We start from the raw sequence: 22841 nt of genomic DNA, 5'->3' as shown, positions 1-22841 counted from the left end.
TAGTCGAGTTTAAATTAATAAATGAAAAAGTATATACTATATATAACACCATTCGTGCCATATGAAAATAGAATTTAAGTCAACTTTTGTTCAAAAATGTTTTTATGTAGGTTTTGAAACTATATACTTGGATTTGAGAAGGTTGTGAAAGTGAATCTTTTGAGTTTAGGCTGTTTTAAAAGCACATATTATTCTGCATATAATGACGTGTCCTAAATGGATGAAAAAAGAAAACGGCCATTTTCTTTTCTGATATTATTGGTTGATGTCATTTTCTGATGTTATCGTAATATAAGAGACTACTGCGAAATTTTACCATTTTAGACTTGATTGGGTTCTAAAACTAAATACGATTTTTAATATGCGTCAACTTTGTATTTAGTAGAGCGATTATGAAATTGAATGGATATTAAAAAAACAGTTTGACAACGAAATTTGAAAAATAATATTAATTATATTTTCATTTCTTGTGAAATTTGAAAAAGTAAAAAAATATAGTTAGGTTGATTTTGAAACATAGATGTTCTAATTTCATGAGAGCAAAATATTACAATATAATATTTTTAAAATTAAATTAAATTTTAAATAATATAACAATTTAAAAATGTTCTTGTCAGTTTTTTTGCTGTAAAAAATCTGTTATATTGATGGAAGAGATTGAGAAACGAATTCTAACGATTCGAATAAAAATTTTAAAAAAATGCTCTGTCTGAAAATTAATGTCTTTTGTTAGGTAAAATATAAATATTTATTTTTTAATCTTGAGTGATATTCCATGACATAGAAAATATTATGAAAATCGGTATATTTTTATATTCAAATTTTATTGAAAAATAATACTAAGAATACCAAAAATAAAGAACAGTGAAAATGTCAAAATCAGTTTGACGATAATTCGACATGGAAAAATTTCGAATTGTATGCTTCTTTGATTTTTTTATGATCAAGCCTGAATATAGGCTATATTTTAGAATAAAGTTTTTTCATTGCAATATATTATATTATTATTATGTAGTTTATAAGAATCACTGAAATTTGCTTTGTGAACAAAGCAAGCAAAATATAAAGGTTGGTACATGTATTCGAATTCTTCTCGGTTGAAGATTAATTAAAAAAAAAATATGTTAGGTATCTATGCTTATGTCTTTACACATTTTTCTTTGAATCCAATAATTCATGTTCAAAGCTAAAAGACGTTACATGACCGAGCGGTAACGTGTCAGTTTATTGTCGGGTCTCGGTTTTGAATTCAGCGTCTGGAAAATTTACATGTTGTTTTTTTAATGGACCAAAGCATGGGCCAAGTAGTTTAGTCCTGTCACACATACAAACTCATTTTGACTACAACATGTTGAATTTGTCAATGTAATTTTGTTGTTATTCACAAAACACATGTAACTTAATGTACTACCACACATATCGTCACATCGATGCAATATTTATGTAGAAAAAACATCTACTTGTAGCATGATATAAATTTAATTCAACATGGGCCGCAGGTAGAATATTACAATTTTGGTTCGGTGCATATGCAGGTGATGCTTTTCACGGTAAGTTATTCGTTTTGGTCAACTGCGTGACGTCACAATCCCGGCATGGTAATTGGCTGTGTGCATGGAAGAAAGTTCCAACATTGCTGATTTGATTTATGATCATCGTCGCAGTTGAGATGATTTTGTATGTGCGACCGAGCTAAAATCTATTTCATATAAAAACAAAAATCTGATTTACTTAGTATACATAATGATTTACTAAATTTAGTTATAGATTTGGATGCATTCAATTTACTTGTTGATAATATTGAGAAATTGAAACCGATCGAATGGAAAATGTGAGTTTATTTGCATAAAGAAGAGCATCCTTCCTATATACCAATTCCATTAGCAGTAACTGACGCAATGCCATCACTTTATTCCTCTCTTCAAAACGTAGGACAATTCTGACGAAAACATAGTAAAGACGTAAAAAAGAAAGTGGCTTTAAAACGTAAAGGATAGACCGTTTTGTAAGGAAATTGCCGTACTGCGAAGTTACGTTTAAAACAGAGCATTTCATTAAACCCGAGTTTGAAATGCAAATAAATCTTTATTTTAGTGAACACCTATTATCATCTACTCAAATAGGGTCAATTACGATTGATAATGCTGTAATTTGAGAGTAAGATTAGCTTCAAATTGTTTGTAAAGTTTGCAGTAATCGTGAAAAAATTGACAAAGTTTTGATGTTAAATTTGGTTTGTTTGCAAACAGTATTTAAACAACGAGAATTAAACAACTGTTGCCGACGTATTTTTGAATATTCAAATTGTAATTTGTTATAATTTTCATGTTAATTACCTAAACGATTATTATCAGTACTTTAATGAAAAATTCAATAGCACAAGTTTCACAATAACGGGATTAAAAGCAAAAATGAATTACTGTCAGTAGTTAGTATTGTTTATTCAATTCCTACGGGTTACTTGTGTTACTATTTGTCTGTGAGACATAGCACCTTATCTGGCTAAAACATCGATTGTTGGACTTTGAAAATCAATATCTCCGCCGAAACTTAGGGGTGCATTGGTATGACCGCGTTATAAACGCTTGAGTTTGTAAGCGGACACGGCAGCCCTCGGTGATTGAAATAGTGTTGAAGAGACGGTTCATATGGCTGAGATGTGTTTCAGATGCCGCCAGAAAATGCGATACTCTGCTCCCTTGTGGTATAATCTCAAGGGTTCTACAAGACATGGCGATAAATTGAAGATGATGGCGCGACGTTGAAACCAGGTGTCTAACGGAGAAAAGGGAGAAGGCTTTCTAATTATTCGAAAACAAATTAGTCTGCGAACAATATATTAAAATCAAATATAGTCAACGTCTTGAGGGTGCAAAGACTCATATAGGGCGGTCATATTGTTAGATGGGATGGTTTTACAGCGCTCTATAAAGTTTTCGAAGTAATCATTCGGCCGCTGGGCCACCCTCAAAGAAAATGTGTGGATAACGTAAAGCGGAACATATAGAGGCTGAGTGTGACCAACTAGAGAGAAAAATTTATTCTTGAATGACGACTGTGCAGTCGGCCATGGACCTAAATAGTTGCTTTGATGTTTGGATGAGTTATAAACATCTAAAAAACAACATGGTTTGTTTCTTCATTGTCACTTCCGCATTGACATTTATGATCATTTTTTGTTTAACGAACCTAAACGAGCGAGGGATCCTGTAAGATTATAGTGATAAGCTCTGCAGTGAATAATTATTATTACAAATTGTTTCCCTATAACGCATTTTATTGGCGTACCAAGTTACGTTTTTTCAACTGCGATTGAAAATACCTTTCGTCTTTTATTATACCCTGTTCTTTTATTTATGTTTTCAAAAAATCAAAAAAAGTCTGTAAGTATAAGATGCTCCTCTTAACAGATGTTTTTGTTAAGTTATAGTTGCTTCCTCATTTCCCTGGATTTCAATATGTGAAAGAATCCAGCAGAATGTAATTGTGCCTTTGTTTGTACAAATTTGTTAAATATGTTTAGTCTTTATAAGAAAGCAATTTAAACATTTATTATAGTTTGCGAACATTTTCTTAGAATGAAAGTTAATGTTTTTATTTCCAGAGACCTCGTATTATTTAGAAAATTCTTTACCATTTTCTTTGACTAAATACTTTGAACGTCTCTTTCAAGTATGAAAAACTACAAAACGTAAGTATTACAGTGTAGTATTAGGTACTAGGCATTTCTATCAAAGAATATTGCGACGGAGTTTATTTAGTTTTTCCTATACTTCAACTACATACCGCCCGAACAGAAACTTTAATTGGATTAAATTTCTTGAGTTCTTTTATTTAGATCTCAACGTCACTTTGTAAGTAGTACTTCAGAAATTAAATGCAAGTCAGACGAAATGTTTGTTTTTCTTTATACCTTGGAAAAATATCGAGAACATATTGCACGATATTTATATTTATTTTATCGCAATCTTTTATATGGTGTAATTTGATTTTTCTCTGGTTGCATCAGTTGCATTTTGTAACATCGAGATGGTTTGTAGGTACTTAATAAATGCTACATTATTATGTTTTACGATATTTTCAATAATTAATCAATTAAATCCCTATATATATTATATATACCTAGAAATGATGTAAAAACTGAGTGCACATTTGTAATATCACCGTCCTTTTCAATGGGCAGTACATTTTTTGTCAACCATATTCATGTGTACTAAAGAGTACAATTTGTATGAACAGGCCCAGATGTCAATGAGCAGATATATTTTTTTTTATATTACTGCTTCCATTACAGATACATTCATAACGTTGTATATAAATATATTTTAAAATCATTATTTTATCATCATTGTATGATTGTAATTATTAGGGTTGATATAATTCGTAATTGGTTAAAAAAGATTTAAAATACTTTCATATATTACCTATCTACATCACAAAAAATATTTTTCAAGGATTTTATTATTGTGTTACAAATGCCACGAAGAGTGAACAAATTATTGTTTTTAATATTCTCAATCTTTTAATAAAACTATTATTTTTATTAAAAAACATAAGTTTAAATAATGTTATTATGTAATATGTCATTATTGAATATACATATTTTTTCTTAATACTTCAGAAGCAAATTTATTAAAATAAAAAAAAGGAAACATATTTACACAAAATGGGAATTAAACGGACAAGGGTCGCATTTGAATTTAAAATAACACCTCAGTTGCACACTGTGAATAATATATTACATTTGGTCGTCATTAATGAGTGTATCGGTAATCTGATAATCGGTAAATCACAGTACCCGTAAGGTCTGTCTATTATCAAATTTTGAAGTAGACAGCTGATTAATATGTATGAGAATTCGGGAATCTGCGGCATCCGCATCCTGAGATATGCATCCCCACCATGCCCAGGGAGGCGGTGCAACGAAGGGCGGCAAACTTCTCAATAATTCCAGACTCGCCTGCTTAACCGGATTAGAATGTCTGGCGGTGGCTGCCGGCTGAATGGTAAATATTTGAGATGGTGCACTTTTGAAATTGCCAAGACGGGGGATGATTGCATCGGTAAGCTCTTCGAGATTGGAATCGTCGTGATATCTCGTTGAAATATTTTCAATTACCTCCTCACTCAATTGAATAGAACATTCTATCATTTTACCATTACTATTCACTTTTTATTTGGATACGTATTTACCAAAAAGCTAGTATGTCGACATTTTTGGGCATTTTGAGTTAATAATCAATAAATTATATGTATTCAAGTAAATAAATATACTTTAATAAAATTTTGATTTGATCCGACCACAGAAAGATACTTTTCCAGTTAGTCATATTATTGGTAAAAGTTTGTAAGTCGATACTTACCAATATAATTATATACATATAGGTTCAATTATTGAAACATTAAAAAACATTTTTACAGCAAAAGGTTTGTAAGACTAAATACTGTATTCTTATATTATGCAAATTGACGTAAAAATATAGTAATTTGATTAAAAAAACGTTATATTAAAAGTTTGTAGCTTTAAAAATTAATAAATAAGTGCTATTTCATAATGAATTTTACCATGTCTGCTAAACGCAGATAGTATCATTTTCAATTAAATCTGCAATTTAATACATTTGATACCCAATTATCATTTTGAATTAAATATATTTTAAGGTGAAAAACTATTTTTGAGAAAATATTCATAAAATAAGATTCGGGTAGGTACTAATAAAAATTCACAAAAAAGTTATTAATATTCTTATATTCATATTGACAGTCATTCAATATTCAATAAAAATAAAGTGAAACACAAAATAATATATTCCCATCAAGACTTTCATATAAATACCTACGGACACTATTATTGAAAGTATGTATCTTATAGGCCTTGTCTACATTCGGGTATTTTTTTATTTGATAGATGAACGCATCACAGTTTCCTGCCTCAAACCGGTTTCAAAATTGCCGTTTTTCCTGATGAAAGTTCAAGCGCACGTAGCTGCATCACCGATGAACTTCCAATATCAACGTCACATCTTTATTATCAATCGAATGATTCCGAAAAAAATGCATAATACTCGTATTATATTATACTGTAATTTCTAAAAATTCTATATTTTTTACATGTTTGTATTAAAATCAGCATTATAATAATTAAAAGATAAAGAGAACTTTTTATATACCACGTTTTTAAATTTTCCGTTGAATAATATAAACTTGACAATTCTATGTATTAATAAATACTTTTTTGTACTTAATAGAAATACTGAATAAATATACAATACTGAAATGTCATTTTGACATTTCATATGTATTTCCATAGTAAACGCATGTATAAATTAATAATTTAGTTGCTAGGCTTAGTAACCAATAATAGTGTTTTACTTTTTACGAATTTCTTCCGAAATAACTTTCCATACAAAACAGAATTAACTCAAAATGAATTCAATTCTGCTTAAAGATGGCTAAAAGTATTTAAAAATATGCATTGTCGTCGTGTTCTGATATATTTTAAAAGTTTCAAATGTCTAGCAAGTCGGGAAGTTAGTTAAAAATCTTCAATCGTCCGATACAAATCTTGGACAAACAAGAAAAAATTTGTACTGGACAAACAAGAATACGAGCTAATAAAAACGTAGTAAAAATATGACAACACTGCTTCCCGTGATAATTTGGAAAATATTTGACGTACAAGTATAGTCAGTTGACGCGGTACATAACAAGCTTTCATCCTAAAGCATATTTAAAGCTCTTCGATGATAAAACCCGAGTTAAAAAGATAAAGTTTTCTGTAGGATGAAATGATCAATAATGTAGTTGTATAGTGATAAAAATAAGTGAATTCTGAAATAAACAACAATGTGATATTGTTTTTACATCTAAAGAATGTTGGATTATACAAGTACAACAATTTATTTACCTGTAGAATAGAATGTATGCGTTTCATACACGCTGTAAAAATCGTTCTCTCAGAATACCTAATCAGAAACTCCTCTTGTTTCTATCGGCAAATAACCAAACAAAGTTTCTCGATTACAAGAAATCCAAAGAACAATCTGTTCTCATTTGGTGAGGGGTAGAAGAGGGTTAGAGGAGGAGAAAGGGGGATAGACTATCCCGAAAGTTTGGCAACATTGGAAAACCGTTTGAGTGAAAAGTTTTGGGGCGTTAGATACGTTCACTTCTGCAGTTACTAGTTTAAACTACTACCAGGTGTAAGTTTAAAAGTTTTAACTCAGCAATTATTAACTATTAGTCTGTGAATCGTGCCGTGTAATACTGCTTTAGTACAATATCTATGTTTTTGATTCATTATAACTTTCAGTCGTAAAGATCAATATAGTTCCAAAAGACTAAGCTTACATAACAGTTTCTATTAATTCGTAGTAATAAGGTCGTGGAGTTTTCACTTAAGGGCGCTGGTGCCGTATGAATGTTGAAAATTAGGAATTCGGAGTATCTTTGCGAGCTATATATATAATTAGAACTATGGCATATAGAACGCAAAATATTGCAATGTCTCTGAAATTACTAAAAAGAGTAAATTATTATAAACTCCAATGAGATGTTTTCCGATTATAATTTACTACTTATATAATTTCAATTTAAAATTCACATTAATTTATTTACATATACCTACTGAACTTTACAAGTAAAATTCAATACGTTCACATCATGACATAAAAAAATAAAGACAAATTATTAAACAGTAAAAAAAGAAATTAAACCAGTATTAGATAACCGCTAAAAAAACACATGGAAGTACGCTGAATAAGATAATATATATTATATGTATACCCTACTCTAAAAAAAATAAAAAACAATCCCATCTAAGCTTCAATCTAATAATCCTCACGTATGTTGAATATATAAATGTCCAAAGCTTTTTGGTTGGGCATAGTTATTGTCCGCCAAATTGGCCTTAGTAATGGCAGATTAGTTCTGCACCTAGAGCAAACAAACTACTGTTATTCCTAATTTCTAAGATAGTTTTCAGGGACATAGAGGTTAATACCACCTAGAATGGTAGAGTTTAAAGTGATGATAAATGAGTAGAGGCTAAACTGGGCAGGCCATGTCCAGTGCATGATGCCTGAGTCACGGATACCGAAGAAGATCCTCGAAGGAAACCCAGGGGGAAAAGGCCAGTGGGAAAAGGCCAGTGGGAAAGCTACGCACACGATGGGGTGACGACATTACAAAATATGCCAACCAGCTGCTAAAAATCATGAACTGGAAAAGACGTGCGGAGGACCGTTCCGGCTGAAGGACGGCGGTGGAGGAGGCCAGGGCTCAACTTGAGCTGTAGCGCCATCGAAGAAGGAGAATGGTAGAGTTTACATTTGCACTGCGTGTAAGTCGGAAAAAATAATATCTGGCCACATATTGTAGACATCTTCAAACGTTTGGACTAGAGTATGTAAGCAGATATAAGATGCTAGTATTTTGGTCGAGTGGCGAGTAGGTTAGTAACTTAACGTCTATGAACAGACGAATTAATTAATCGAGTAATTTAGTGAACTCATCACAGCGAGTCAATCCATTTTACAGAGAGAGAAAAGATACAATTTTTTACCATAAGGTCGTATTTTAACTAATAAACAATATATCTACTCTAAGTTTGCTTCAAATTAAATAATTTTTAATATCATAGCATCCGAAAAGACCCATGAAGTTCGCAAGATGAAGCTTAATTTTATTTGTAGCGTTTTTTTACAAAAAATAATAACCATACGGCAAGTAATTATTATCAGATAAGTGTCAACCATAATGTCAAGATCTCTTAAAATCTGAGATATTAAGAAAACTACCGATTGATAAAACAATGTTTACCCACGGACGTCTGATGTACCAAATATAGCATTATTCTCAAATTATAACGCAACGCAATGATACTCTTTTATGGTATTACTATATTTCATGAGATCATGCAATGTTCACTTATAATATTATAAAATATACAGAATTATATCGATATATCTATATTTCCTATATGTTAAGCTTGCAAATAAATCGCTAGTTTTTCATTTTTTTATACACACAGGGACGTACCAAGGGTGGCTACCGCCAGGGCAGGGTTAGTGGAAATATGACAGAAGTCAAAGAAAAGTCGAAACAATTTTTTATTGCCATCAAATGATACCAAACAATATGACATATTTTACCTTTAAAATAATATAGCATTCTGCATTATATAAAGCGTCTGACATCGATATATTATTTATTATATATATATATATCAAATGAAGCACTTAAGCACAATAATTTATAAAATAATATTTAATGATATACAAGGGAGATCGTTAAGTTCATTTTGTCTTTTTACTAATGGCATTGAAAATATTTTTCTACCTTTTGCCACCCGGGTAGTATGCACTCCAAACACCTCCGCTTGGCGCACCCCTGTTAACGCAGCATTTTGGCAATTAGACAAATTCTAGTACGTACCTAAAGTTAATGAAAACTGGACCTACGATCTGTTCCTACTTCACCTAATTTATACGTTTAAAACCGTACAGTAAAAGGTTTTCCAAGATAATATACACCAAAGCAGCACGTAAAATGGCAGCACTCTTGCGAACGGTCGTCGCGACGCCAAATCCTCCAGGTTGTTTACCATTTCATCAACTCTTCGCTCCGCTAACCCAATTTGCGCGCGAAACTTTGTCGCGAACGTGTTATATGCTCCGCAGGTTGGCGGATGTATGCAAACAACAGTTTATAAAACTAAACACGATCTTACAGCAAATTTATGGCAGTTAATTTAGTTTCTATTTTATTTTATAATACTCGCAACACGAAACCCTTAGTAGAAGGGAATAAATACTCACTATCTAGTGGCGGAATACGAAACATAAAACGTAATACAAATTACTGAAAAGTTAGCTAACAACCCATCTTACTTGTTTAAAATGATAATATTTAACATTTGAATGAAGGTAAGATTTTTGAATTATTTATATTAAACGAAAAGATATTTTTTTCTAGAAAATTAAAATGCATTTAATGGGAAATCGACTATGAATACCTACTTAGACAACAAAGCCTCATTAATTTATCATACGTAACAAAGAAACTTTGACGATGTAACTTTTAATATTCCATTTACACTGACTGATAAATTTGCACCACGTGTAGCATTTACGATTGTTGGAATCGGCATAAATTTCGTGACAAACTATTTCGTAGCGTTTCTATATAAAAATACTACATCTGTTTATAAGAATTAACCTGAATATTATATATCGTTTGTAAAATGAGTTTATATCTTACCATAATATAAGAAATGCTTTACTACACGTATTTCGCTCACGTGGTGAACATTATCAAGTATGAGTACCAAGTTTTATGTTTGACGTTATGAAATATCATAATGTAATTTATATAATGTGTAATAGGGACCGTTGTAGTCCAATATGTAAGATACTGGCTTTTAATTAGACGGCGCCGGGTTAAAATCCAGATATCACAATACATGTATGTGATTTTATCATAGCCTGGGTGTTAACGTGATTGTTTAATTGGCACTTCTATAATGCTGCGTCAGTATTATTGTAAGGGTACACAAAACTTAGGGAAGTGGGCTACATTCTCGGTATGGCTGTGAAGAGCTATATATATCGAGTATGGAGAAATAGGAATAAACTTAACCATGACGTGTTAAAGAATATGTTATTTTAAATATTTTATATACCATAATATGCATTAAAGTGTGTCACGTAAATGAAGCACGCATCAATATTGATAGTGTTTAACGACACTTTACAGGTTTTGTGTTTCTTGCATTATATGCCCTTGCGGTTATTAAGTCATGAATCGTAGATGGCTTTAAAATATTTGGTCATAAGACAGACAAATTTGTTGTTGTTGTTAATATTATATGGTGCGGGTAGAAAGCAACTATGCAATGTGCGAAATGAATATTTTGTGATATTTTAAGTTAATTGAGAAGATGGGGTAAGAATATTTAATAAAAAGGGGTGAGGAGCAATTAACAATTTTTATATGTATTGAATACCAAATGACACAGGGTCTAGGACGATTTGGCACCGCGAACTGGCCTCCGCCGATTGGCCTCCGGTAATTGGCCGCCGGTACAATCGGACGCCGGCCCAATTGGACGCCGGCCCAATTGGACGCCGACCCAATTCGACACCGACCCAATTGGCCTCCGGGAGGATTGGACGCCGCACAGTTGAATTAAATGCGCAAAGAAATAGACGTACGTTAAGATTTGTTGGAGTAAGTAAGCAAGTCAGTTTAATATGCTTCTATCTTCTCAGTAGTTGTACCTTATACATTTCGCACTTGACACATTTTTAATATAGATTGAGAATAATTATTATGCCTTATGATGTTTATTAAAAGAAAATAAGTCTTCCCTTTCTAAAACTTAAAGATGTGCATAATCAATTAATTTATTGTCTATACACGGGTACTTATTTATATTTACAACAAATATTAAAAATAATGTTAGATGTTAGAATGAAAACTACATTATATTTCAGCGTTTTATCGACTTAATATTATAATAAAGCTTAAACATGTATATTATTATCCATAAATGCGTATTTTAAGATAGTATAAAATTAAAAACAAAATATTAAGTAAGTTATCTGCTAAGTATAAATGTTTCAGTAGTTTGATTGATAAGCTACTTAGGTACTGGGAAGGTACTGGAACGAAATCCCGAAGGCCGAAATCTCGAACGCTGAAATCCCGAATGGCCGGAATCCCGAAGGCCGAAATCCCGAAAAATAAAAATAATACAAACATCAATAATTGCGCAATTTTTGCAAGAGACACAAAAACCCATTTTTTGTGGAAATATAAAAAAAACGCGCGCACGATTGCGCAATTATTGATGTGTGTATTTTACATTTTTTTTTATATTTCCACAAAAAATGGGTTTTTGTCTCTCTTGCAAAAATTGCGCAATAATTGATGTTTGTATTTTTTTATTTTTCGGGATTTCGGCCATTCGGGATTTCGGCCTTCGGGATTTCGTCCAGCACCCAGTACCTAAGTAGTTTATCAATCAAACTACTGAAACATTTATACTTAGCAGATAACTTACTTAATATTTTGTTTTTAATTTCATACTATCTTAAAATACGCATTTATGCATAATAATATACATGTTTAAGCTTTATTATAATATTAAGTCGATAAAACGCTGAAATATAATGTAGTTTTCATTCTAACATCTAACATTATTTTTAATATTTGTTGTAAATATAAATAAGTACCCGTGTATAGACAATAAATTAATTGATTATGCACATCTTTAAGTTTTAGCGAGGGAAGACTTATTTTCTTTTAGTAAACATCATAAGGCATAATAATTATTCTCAATCTATATTAAAAATGTGTCAAGCGCGAAATGTATAAGGTACAACTACTGAGAAGATAGAAGCATATTAAACTGACTTGCTTACTTACTCCAACAAATCGTAACGTACGTATATTCCTTTGCGCATTTAATTCAACTATGCGGCGTCCAATCCTCCCGGAGGCCAATTGGGTCGGCGTCGAATTGGGTCGGCGTCCAATTGGGCCGGCGTCCGATTGTACCGGCGGCCAATTACCGGAGGCCAATCGGCGGAGGCCAGTTTGCGGTGTCAAATCGTCCCATTCCCAATGACACACTCTTTTTATAAATTTTAGAAAATGGTGAATCTCTCAAAATAAGCATTCATAATAATATGTGAACCATGAATTGATAGTAATTTAATACCATCAATTAATAATTGATTCCTATATTGTTTTTAAAAGTAAATTTGTTCAATGCAATTAAATATTAGTGAAATCCAGAAACGTGTTAAGCATTTTGAAAAACTATTCTTTATTGTTAATATATTCTTTTAGTAGCGTTTAGTAAGTTTAGTTAGTCTAATAGCTCTCAAAGTATTTTCAAATTGAAAGCAGCCTTTAGTGATTTGATAAATACCGCTGCTCTGGCAATTCATTCAGCACTATGTCTTCGTTTTCTTCTTCTTCTTCTACCTCTACAACTTCTTGCCTGCAAAATCTCCTGTGTCCTCTGCACTTCTTCCTATCGCTGATCTTCTTGTTGCAGCCAGCTGATTCCGCTCTTGTAGCTGACAGGTAATATCGTTGGCGCCTTTTGATTCCTTCTCCACAAGTTTTGCTGCACGGTGACCATTCCATCCAGTTTCCAATGGCACAAGGATCATTGTCAGTGTCATCATCTAGAACAAAAGAAAGACATACGTTATTTGACTGATATATTCAAACCCATACAATGCAATGTAGTACACAACTTAACCTTGAAATAGTGCAGATTGCGATTTATTCTACTGCGCATGAATTACACAGAGTAAATTTAATTATTATTACCGATCGCTCTTACATGAAGCCTATTGCATAGTTTTCTCTCGCTCGTCGTAGCTCTAGCTACGTCATATTTTCTTTAATAACTATCGAACTTCACGCTTATGTGATGAGTTTATATCAAACTGATATTATTAGAGTATGGTTAACGAGAAATCTGTGAAATCAATAAATTGATAGCTCCCCTCTATAAAATTTGTACGGTAATAAATAGTAAAAATATGAAATATAGTTTAAAAAAGACCTAATTATTTATACAAAATTAATAACATCGATCGAGGGTAGGTACGTGATTGAATTCGAATTTAAAATCTAATTGATTTCAGTTTTGTACTATTCAATTTCAGTCGTTTTCTGCGGTTCTAAGGTGAAACCTGAACTTTCGGCATTATGCGCACTCACTAAGAATAAAATTTTAGAAAGAAAAGCTAAATGTCTCGACTTTGATCTCAAACAGATTCGGTCGCAAAAATATTGCTTTAGATGAGATATAAAAATTAATACTTATTTTTATATTGATATTTTATGAGAAATCAACATACCAATCTCGAATTCTCGAGAAAAAAAAACATTCGTAAATTCTCACGCGTCAGTTGCGATATCAGACGGCTTCATAATATGAAGTTCTGTAAAAATAGTAAAATGGCCAGCCGCCGGCAACAAACTAGCGCGTCTGGCGGCAAACGGTCGAAGTCAAAAATCTCCGTTGCTTTAAGTTAGAGCTGTGTATTACGTTTAAGCCTTATCAATACGTACAATTTCTCATTCAACACTTAAGCATGTTGATTTTCTCTCATAGCTCATCATTGCTTATTTAAAAAATCGCCTATAGTGCCATCTCTCCAGAATGATTTAACTATTATAAAGAAAGTCAATGCCGTAATAGAATAGTATCACAAGAAACTAAAACACTAAAGCGCGAATTATATTATGGTGCATGTCGCGGACTATCACGTGACGTCACAGTAAGCTGCCGCTACGGAAAAAAGTGTATAAACGAACTTTGTCAGTTCAGCAAAATCTGCCGAAATCACCAAAACAACAATGAGGTCACCTCACGTTGAACCGCACTGCATCAACACCTGCACGACGTTTTGAATGTTTTTATCATATTATTTTACATGTCTACACTTTTTCGAATCGTGTCAAAATCACGTTTTTTGTTTTTAGTGGTTGGCACTATGTATTTTCTAGTAGAATATTGTCTATTATCTATGGTCTGCAGATTGGGTTCTGTTCAAAATATTATCTATGGATATAATATCGCAAGTAATTTTAACGTACGCACACCTAGAAACTGTTAAAATTAATTGAAATTAGCATGAATAATTAATAATAACTCAAAATACTAATACATTAGAGTTGGAACTCTCTATAATTGAATTTAGGAAGGTGGCAATCGTTCAAAATATTACGCAAAATGACGAAACTATAGACTAAATTTGTCACCGCGACAGCGTGATATGTATCTCAATTTGATCACAACTTAACACTACCCACAAATTCATAACGCATACACAAGCGATATTTATAAATAACCACGAGAGTAAAATTTTTACACGCTATACAATGTATTATTTTCTAACATATAACAATAAGGCATGTGCACTACGTAAACACGTCGTCGTACATTAGCTTTATTTTAAGCCCCCCCGCTGTCTCTCGGGCACTTTCATTATGCACGAAAGACGGAAAAAATGGCGCGCTGTTGTAATCTTTCGCCTTTGGGAAAGTGCAAATTTCCACAACCTACATTAGTGTACTTCGCTTTTACCTTACTTTACTTTACTCTATATAGGGAAGTACACAATGTTGCCAAGTCGTTGTTTATTTAAACATATTATCATAACATCATAATTTATTTATTTATTTAAAAAGAGACACGTTGAGCACATAACAAATTATTAATTCAAGACGTTCACAACATGACATTTAGAATAAAAAGTACAAGTAAATCAAGTAGATAATAAACAAGGTAGACGAAAAAAACAAAGGAAAAAATAATTTCATAGAAAAGAAATAAAATAAAAAAACAACAATAATTTTAAAAAAATTTAAGAAAATGTCTACATCTCTAGGGAGTGCATTGGCCAGCCGCACAGCCCTCGCTATTCGTACCTGGTGAGCCTGACATGAAGAAACAGCTTTCACCCAATTATTAAACGTGTAAGGGGTTATTTCCAATATTTATGTTTCTCCTTTATGTAAACATTCCAAATAATTTATGTATCTACTCATTGTATACAAGATTTAAAAAAAAAACAATCGAATATCACATCTACTGTCACTTGCAAGCAAATTAAGTTTATATGACAATTTATTGAAAGCGTCATTAATTTGAAAACGTATCTTTATTTATTAATTGCTATGAATTTAAAAACCAGTGGCATTGAGAATTTTTAAAATGTATTTTTTTATCTGCCTACATATTAGATTGGATCCAAGAAAATAAATTGCATGTGTAATAGGAAAACTTAACAAGCAATATCGAAGAAATTCAAATGCACTACAGTAGCATAATAATGCAATTATGTCAAAGTAATTTTAAAGTAAGGTCAGCTGGATAACACCTTAATTACTTGCCAGTCAAATGTCTATTAGACAAGACATAAACATATTTAAATATTAACTTGACAAATTATGTTTTGGCCGTAAGCTCAATCAAAAGTCATTCTAGTATACATAATATATACAATATATTTTATGTGATTTATATCGGCCACTCTTCAGATCGGTATGGTTTCCGATATAGTGCGATGAAACTGCTAATCAACATAAAAATTAAACCAGCATGATCACAATAATAAAATAATCACGAGTCACCCTCGTGAAGAAATAGATCTAATATTTCATAATTTAAGAGGGAATATATTTTCGCATAATTAAATAGACAGTTTTCTCATAGTGCCGACAACATTTTAAAATATGAAATTCATATCGGAAAATTGATAACTGTCAAATGGTAGATTTTCACTATGAAAAGAAATAGTTATCACATGTCAATAGATCTGATTATTAACACTCAAAAAGGAATATGACGTGCGTCGACGGAAAATATATTTTTTACTTATTTGCGGTTAAATTAATCAAAAAAATATTTTAACATGAGCATACTTAATAGTAAGTTGTACATACATAATATTATATTCAGATAAAATAATATAACAAGTATAACGTCATATATATAATATAACAAGTCTATGAATAAACTCAGTTAAAAATAAATAATCATCTTGATGAAACGTTATAATTATTATTATATAGGTAGGTAATACAATTTATCATTACCATTTAATGGTATTTTGAATGTCTTCAAAAATATAATATAATCTGTCTACATTCTTTTATTTTCTATTTTATTGATATGGAGCTATTAAAACGACAATTTCTACAGTAATATCATACTTTATTTGACAGATCTGAAACATGACATTTTACGCAATGGCGTGACCATGGCTGACTATAGTGATCATAGACTAAGGATTATTTTTCTATTGTAAATTTCCTCTATTTTCTATTCGACTAGTTGTCAACACGAAGTTTAATTATATTTTTAAAATGTGATGTGTTACTTTTGTTTGGTATTATTTATTTTATCTCTAAACTATTTTATAAATGTTTGAGTATTTTTTGTTGATGTGAATTTTGACTAACACGATATGTAACTAATTCCCACCTATTTTAAAATATAATCAAATGAAGTAGGTAATGTTTCAGTATTTTTTAACAATATTATCTGGTAACACTGACAAGCCCGCAGGGAATAAGCTCACTGCAGCACGTCTTTCCTTTTATTCACATATTACATTATACACGCTGTTAAGAATATCTCGCGTACGAAAGTTTAATTTCATTCTACATATTATTAATAAGTATGAATTTAGTGAAACATATAGTTTACCTACATGTTAGTTAATGTTCGTAAGATGTGTAATAGCATATTATTACATTTAGGTACTTAGTTAATATTAGATTGAATGAAAATCATCTCTATTCCTCCTTGTCACCTAAATAGAAAAAAAGATATACGTAATAATCATAATTTATATTATTATAATATAATACTATCAACCGAAGGTACTTGATAGAATTTGAATTTAAATTATAGTGGATTTAAAAGTTTTGAACTATTCCATTTGAGTTGTTTTACGATTATTTTACTAATTATTAATTCTATCGATTTTTGACGCTATAATTAGGTTTGAATTTAGTGTGATAACGAATTAATTGGTTTGCCTTCTGAGATAATTTGTAGGCTGGAGCATTTACATACTATGAGACTACCGGTCTTATAGGAAAATGTATGCAAACACTTCAGCAATATTAATATAGAAAAGACCAAACATGAGTTTAAAATTTATAGAAAGCTGACATATTCGGATTGCATTATTCATAGTTCTTAGAATCATCCACTTGCATATAAACTAGCTGAATTTCATTCGGATATACATAGACTTGTAACTGTGCTCTTAAGTGAAACGAATTTTCAAAACGAATTTTTAACGATTAAACAAATTGCTACTGACAACGGATATGAGGAGTCTCTTATAGACAAACTTTTAATAAAAACGAAAATAAAATGAATATCTAAATTGTTACATACTGATACCGGGACGAATGGGTGGAGAACTCACATGTATGCTGGCAGCGTTCTTCACGAGTATCACCTTGATTGAGGGATGTGTGACATCAGGACATATAATTGATTAGATAAAACACGTCTTTGATTTGACAATTTCCCTGCGCAGGGACATTTAATTACATTAAGTTCCAGACAGGTTAGGAATACATCATTAATTGCACTTAAAGGAGTCTTAGATTTAGCTGTCGCACATTCACTTTGTATTATTTGTTCACACAATGGCGCGATCGGCGCCGGGGCACTTTATCGGGGACGCGGTGCGCGTTCTGGGATAATTATGGGAATCAATATTAATACGTTATCGGCAAAAGGGGCGCACTGATATCAATTTAGGGTAACATGTCGTCCGGCTTGTCCTGGCGACCACGCCGCTTCCCGCAGGAGCGACGCGTCCGTCGAGGAACGATTTTGCCGCGTCCGGTTTATTTAGGGGTTAATTGCGAACTAAAAAACTTTTTTTTCAAAAAGCCTGTTGGTAGGTAAGGAGACGCGGGGGTGGACCGCCGCGGCTGTGGGGTGAAGGGAAGCTGCTTGGCCGAACAACGGGACTTTACGTCCGTCCGCCGTATTCAAGGTTGGATGCAGGTACCTGCAGTCTACACTTGAAAGGGACTTCGTGTAAAAAATGTGTTCGTAACAAAAATGTTTGAAACGTTTCGTTTGTACTGCAGGGCTGTGCAACCTTTTAGTTGGGGAGGTGTTTTGATATTAAAGTCAAATCGTTGATTTGGAATTTGGAACTGTCGGGCATCAGGGCCTTTTTTATGTCTGGTGACAATACATACAAGTATAGAGCCTACCACACCAATCATTGAAAACCATTGGACTGTGGATTAAGTTATATAGGTAAAACCAGTGAAAAAGTAAAAAAAAAACTTGAACTTGCTAATAATATGTGCGTGGGCGCGATACCCGTGAGAAGTAGGTTCGATTCCTGCGGGGGGGGGGGGGGCTGTCTTACTTTTTTCAAAACGATTTTTCTATTGGTTATAATATATTTTCTCAGAAGTGTTTTCAAAATTATGTATATACTAATGTTTCATTCTTAAATCTTGTGAATTATTCGTCGAATAAAAAAATAGTTTATTGTATTAATTTATTATATAAGTTAGATATTCGTTGTCAGTGTGTATGTACCTTTTGGTGAGTGCACATAGTGCCTAAAGACGCCGAAAGGCAAAACCCGGGTCGCAAAAAACGACTCAAATGGAATGGTACAAAACTTAAATCCATTAGAATATAATTTGTATTATTTAACATACAATAAAAAACTTATTTGTAACTCGTAACTAGATTCGTGTGAAATGCATGTGATATACAATATTATTTTTCGCCGTCGGCGCTTATTAACCGATACGCTGATGGCCTTTGAAAAAATGTATATAAAAATAATTAAATTATATTAATTTGAGAATACTCCTATATCACGGATTTATGCTGACACATCTTGTACTCACAGGACTCGTTTATTGCCACATCTATATAACTAATTTTCTTTTAATGTTTTATCAAACAAATATTTTCTCATATTAATACTATCGACTGAAGGTACTTGATGGAATTTAAATAATTTCTCATTGTCCTTTTTAAGGTACGTTCGGTTTTCACTCTCTTAAAGCTCTTAGGTCACCTGCTATCACATGACCAACTTTCCTATGCTGGTCTTCTTAAAATTTCGAATTGTTATGCAGTTACCAATAATTTACGTGGCTGCATAACTTTACTTCCTCGTGTTAGGCACACAATAGAGAGGCTTACTAGAATAATCAATGCACTCCTCAGAGGCGTAGACATGTACAGTGATGTACTGTATATTGAGTAGGAGTACATATTGTATATTTTGCTACATAATTTGAAGGCACTTCAGATATACTACTAAAGAAATACGGCGCCCAGCAGAACACGAACCGTCCGCTGGAATCGCGCCAATGTGCATTCTATCTGATTATTACGAAATCAACTAGTAGTACTTATCTTAAAGCGCTCAATAAATTGCGTTAATTTTTGGCAATCGGCTGTTGTGTTTTAAATCAAGGTATCAATAATTATATTAATTACATTTAGACGTTAGGTTGCCTCCAAAGTTTAATTATAATGTAGGTACATTCATTTGTTAATAATTTAATAATTTATTTCCTTTCCCTATTCCCTTTAATAACCTAATTTTTTTCTTTTATTTTGTTAACTGTCAATTCATGGTAGAACTGCATTGTATTGTTGTTTTTATTTAATAAAACGCAATTTTTTTGTAGTACTTATTCCACTTTTAATCAATAGATTAGGACCGGTTTCGTCCAGATATATATTATTTGTTGATATTAATGTTATTGTAAGTGTTGATTGTTTCATATTTTGTGGTTTGTTAATATTTAAAATAATTTGTTTAATATCCCTGATGTAGTATGAAATATTAATGTCCAACCTCATTAATTTTAAATTAATCTGTTATTGGGAAGGTATTATTGGACGGATAATTATTTATGTACCTATTGTTATATTATTTCTGTCGCTTTGGATTTTGTTTGATAAATATTGTTTTCAGTTAAAAGTGTCCCTCTGAGGCATTTGCAATGGCAAGTGGAATAAGTACTACAAAAAAATTGCGTTTTATTAAATAAAAACAACAAACTAAATTTTAATTGCGGTAAGTAGATGTATTAATGGTGATGAAGTATATATTAATGTAATTTATAGATTTTTAAAAACACTTCCAGTAATTAATATTTATTTTTATTCTTGATCTTTCCTTAGGAAAGGCAAGATTTTTATCTTCTTTTATTACAATATAAATGAAAATTAACTGTATTCGTTGTCAGTGGTGAGTGTGCATAGTGCCTGAATGTGCTGAAAGGCGATACCCGAGTAGCAAAAAACAATTCAAATTGAGTAGTACAAAACATAAATCACCTAGAATTCAAACTTTTTATATTAGTTTTTATTCAACGAATAATTCACAAGATTTAAGAATGTAATACTTATTCTTTATTGAACATACATAATTTGAAAATATCTCAGATGTCATACTAGAAACATCATTGAAAGAATACGACGCTCTGCCGAATATATTCGTTATAATATACTTGTGAATTTAATATATTTATTTGTTTTAGTAGGCATGACTGAATTTTTAATGTATATATTTCATCAAACTGTATTATGTAAATTTGCTCATTACATAATATACTTTATTACTTTACAATTAATGACTTTGTACAGCATTAAACCAAAACAAACCCAGAAAGCGCTGGTGTACTTAATGTATTCTGAATTAATTCGATACAACAATAAATGTATTTATTGAAATTTGGAATTAGGAAAACAACTACAATTTCAATTATTTAGGTAAAACAGCGATAAGCCTGCAGGCGAAATAACAAAACTTATAATTAATATTCGAAGCGAATTTCTACGCCTTTTGCAGCGGAACACTTAGCCAGGACCGCTTCAAGGAGTTGAATCAATAAAATGATCACGATTAAAATCAGTTAGGTGCATATTTTACATCAGATTATCGTATATTATCTGAATGTTTACTAATTTACTTTGTCCTCCTTCACTATAATCGAATAATAAAACTATAGAATTCTCAATATTTTTTCATGAAATAGTAGTAAAGGATCATTTGAATATAAACCTCATTAGAATGTATAAAACATTTAAACCGACCCTTAAAATGTACCATGTAAACACACTAATACAACCAGTTGTAACACTCGTATATGGTTTGGAAACCTAGTGAATGACCAAAATCATGGAAATACTGTGGGGCTCATTAGAGCTTCACGGTATCTTTGGACCCACCAATGATACTTGGTTGGATAAAATTACGAGCTGTATGGTTTGTACGAGGACCCAACACATCGTACAGTCCCATCTTAGATGAATAGGCTATGTACGCAGGATAAACGAGTTACGCATGACAAAAAAACTGACATTCGGAAAGCCGAAAGGCAAACGAAGACCTACTTGGTCGAAATTGTACAAAATGATGGAATAGTGTCGAGTTGGATTTAAAAAAAAACTTTGCGCATTCTAAACTGGAGAGAAGTGGTTTTAGAGAGACTTATATGAAGGCAGATGTCGGGGAATACTAAGACCCACACATGGTTGTAACATCAGAGGAAGAAGAAAACGATAATGAAAAATTTACAAAAGCATATTATTACTTAACTTTGAAATTGTTTAGCTTAGTTACTACTTACTTTCTTCTGAATACTGCTATCTACAGCTAATTTTAATTAAGACTTTCACCCGTCAGGATCCTCTAGTTCTCTTAGTACAGAGTAAAGGCTGCTCCCAATAAGTTCTTTTAGTTTGACTCTAAAGCATGCCAATTGTCTTCATCAATTTCGTCTTCTCTTAATTAGGAAAAGTCTAGGAAAATCTTTCACACGTGGTTTTTTTTGCTCACATTTTTCATATATTATAATATGACGCCCCGATAAGAATATATTTGTATGCAGGTAACTTAAGCCAAATAATTACAAGATAAAAAGAACTTTTTATATACAACGTTTTTAAATTTTCTGTTGAATCATATAAACTTGGCTTGACTAGCTTAAACGATCAAAAAAAATTGTACTTGATAGAAATAATACTGAAATGTCATATTGATTTCCATAGTAACGCACGTATATATTAACGTTAATAATTTAGTTGCTAGGACCCACTTAGCAACCAATAATAGTTTTACTTTTTATGGATTTCTTCCGAAATAACTTTTCATACAAAACAGAATTAACTGAAAATTAAATCAATTCTATTTAAAGATGGCTAAAAGTATTAAAAAATGCATTGGCATCTTGTTCTGATATATTCTAAAAGTTTTAAATATCTAGCTAGTCGGGAAGTTAGTTAA

At 31.7% G+C, this 22841-nt stretch overlaps 1 protein-coding gene across 1 annotated transcript in view; it reads right to left on the bottom strand.

Moving 5' to 3' along the window:
* The window catches only part of LOC147064276 (spondin-1-like), a 388697-nt gene that overhangs the window by 28979 nt on the left and 336877 nt on the right, over nt 1–22841 (bottom strand). The window contains exon 9 of the mRNA XM_085958532.1: nt 13010–13199. Coding sequence (XP_085814658.1) covers nt 13010–13199 — 190 coding nt within the window. The remainder of the gene's footprint in view (nt 1–13009; nt 13200–22841) is intronic.

This window comes from Rhyacophila brunnea, unplaced genomic scaffold, assembly GCF_057557595.1.
Source record: "Rhyacophila brunnea isolate RB1 unplaced genomic scaffold, BYU_Rbru_1.0 scaffold_8, whole genome shotgun sequence".
Classification (NCBI taxonomy): domain Eukaryota; kingdom Metazoa; phylum Arthropoda; class Insecta; order Trichoptera; family Rhyacophilidae; genus Rhyacophila; species Rhyacophila brunnea.
Note: the sequence above shows the minus strand (reverse complement) of the source record. Positions and strands in the feature narration are given on the sequence as shown.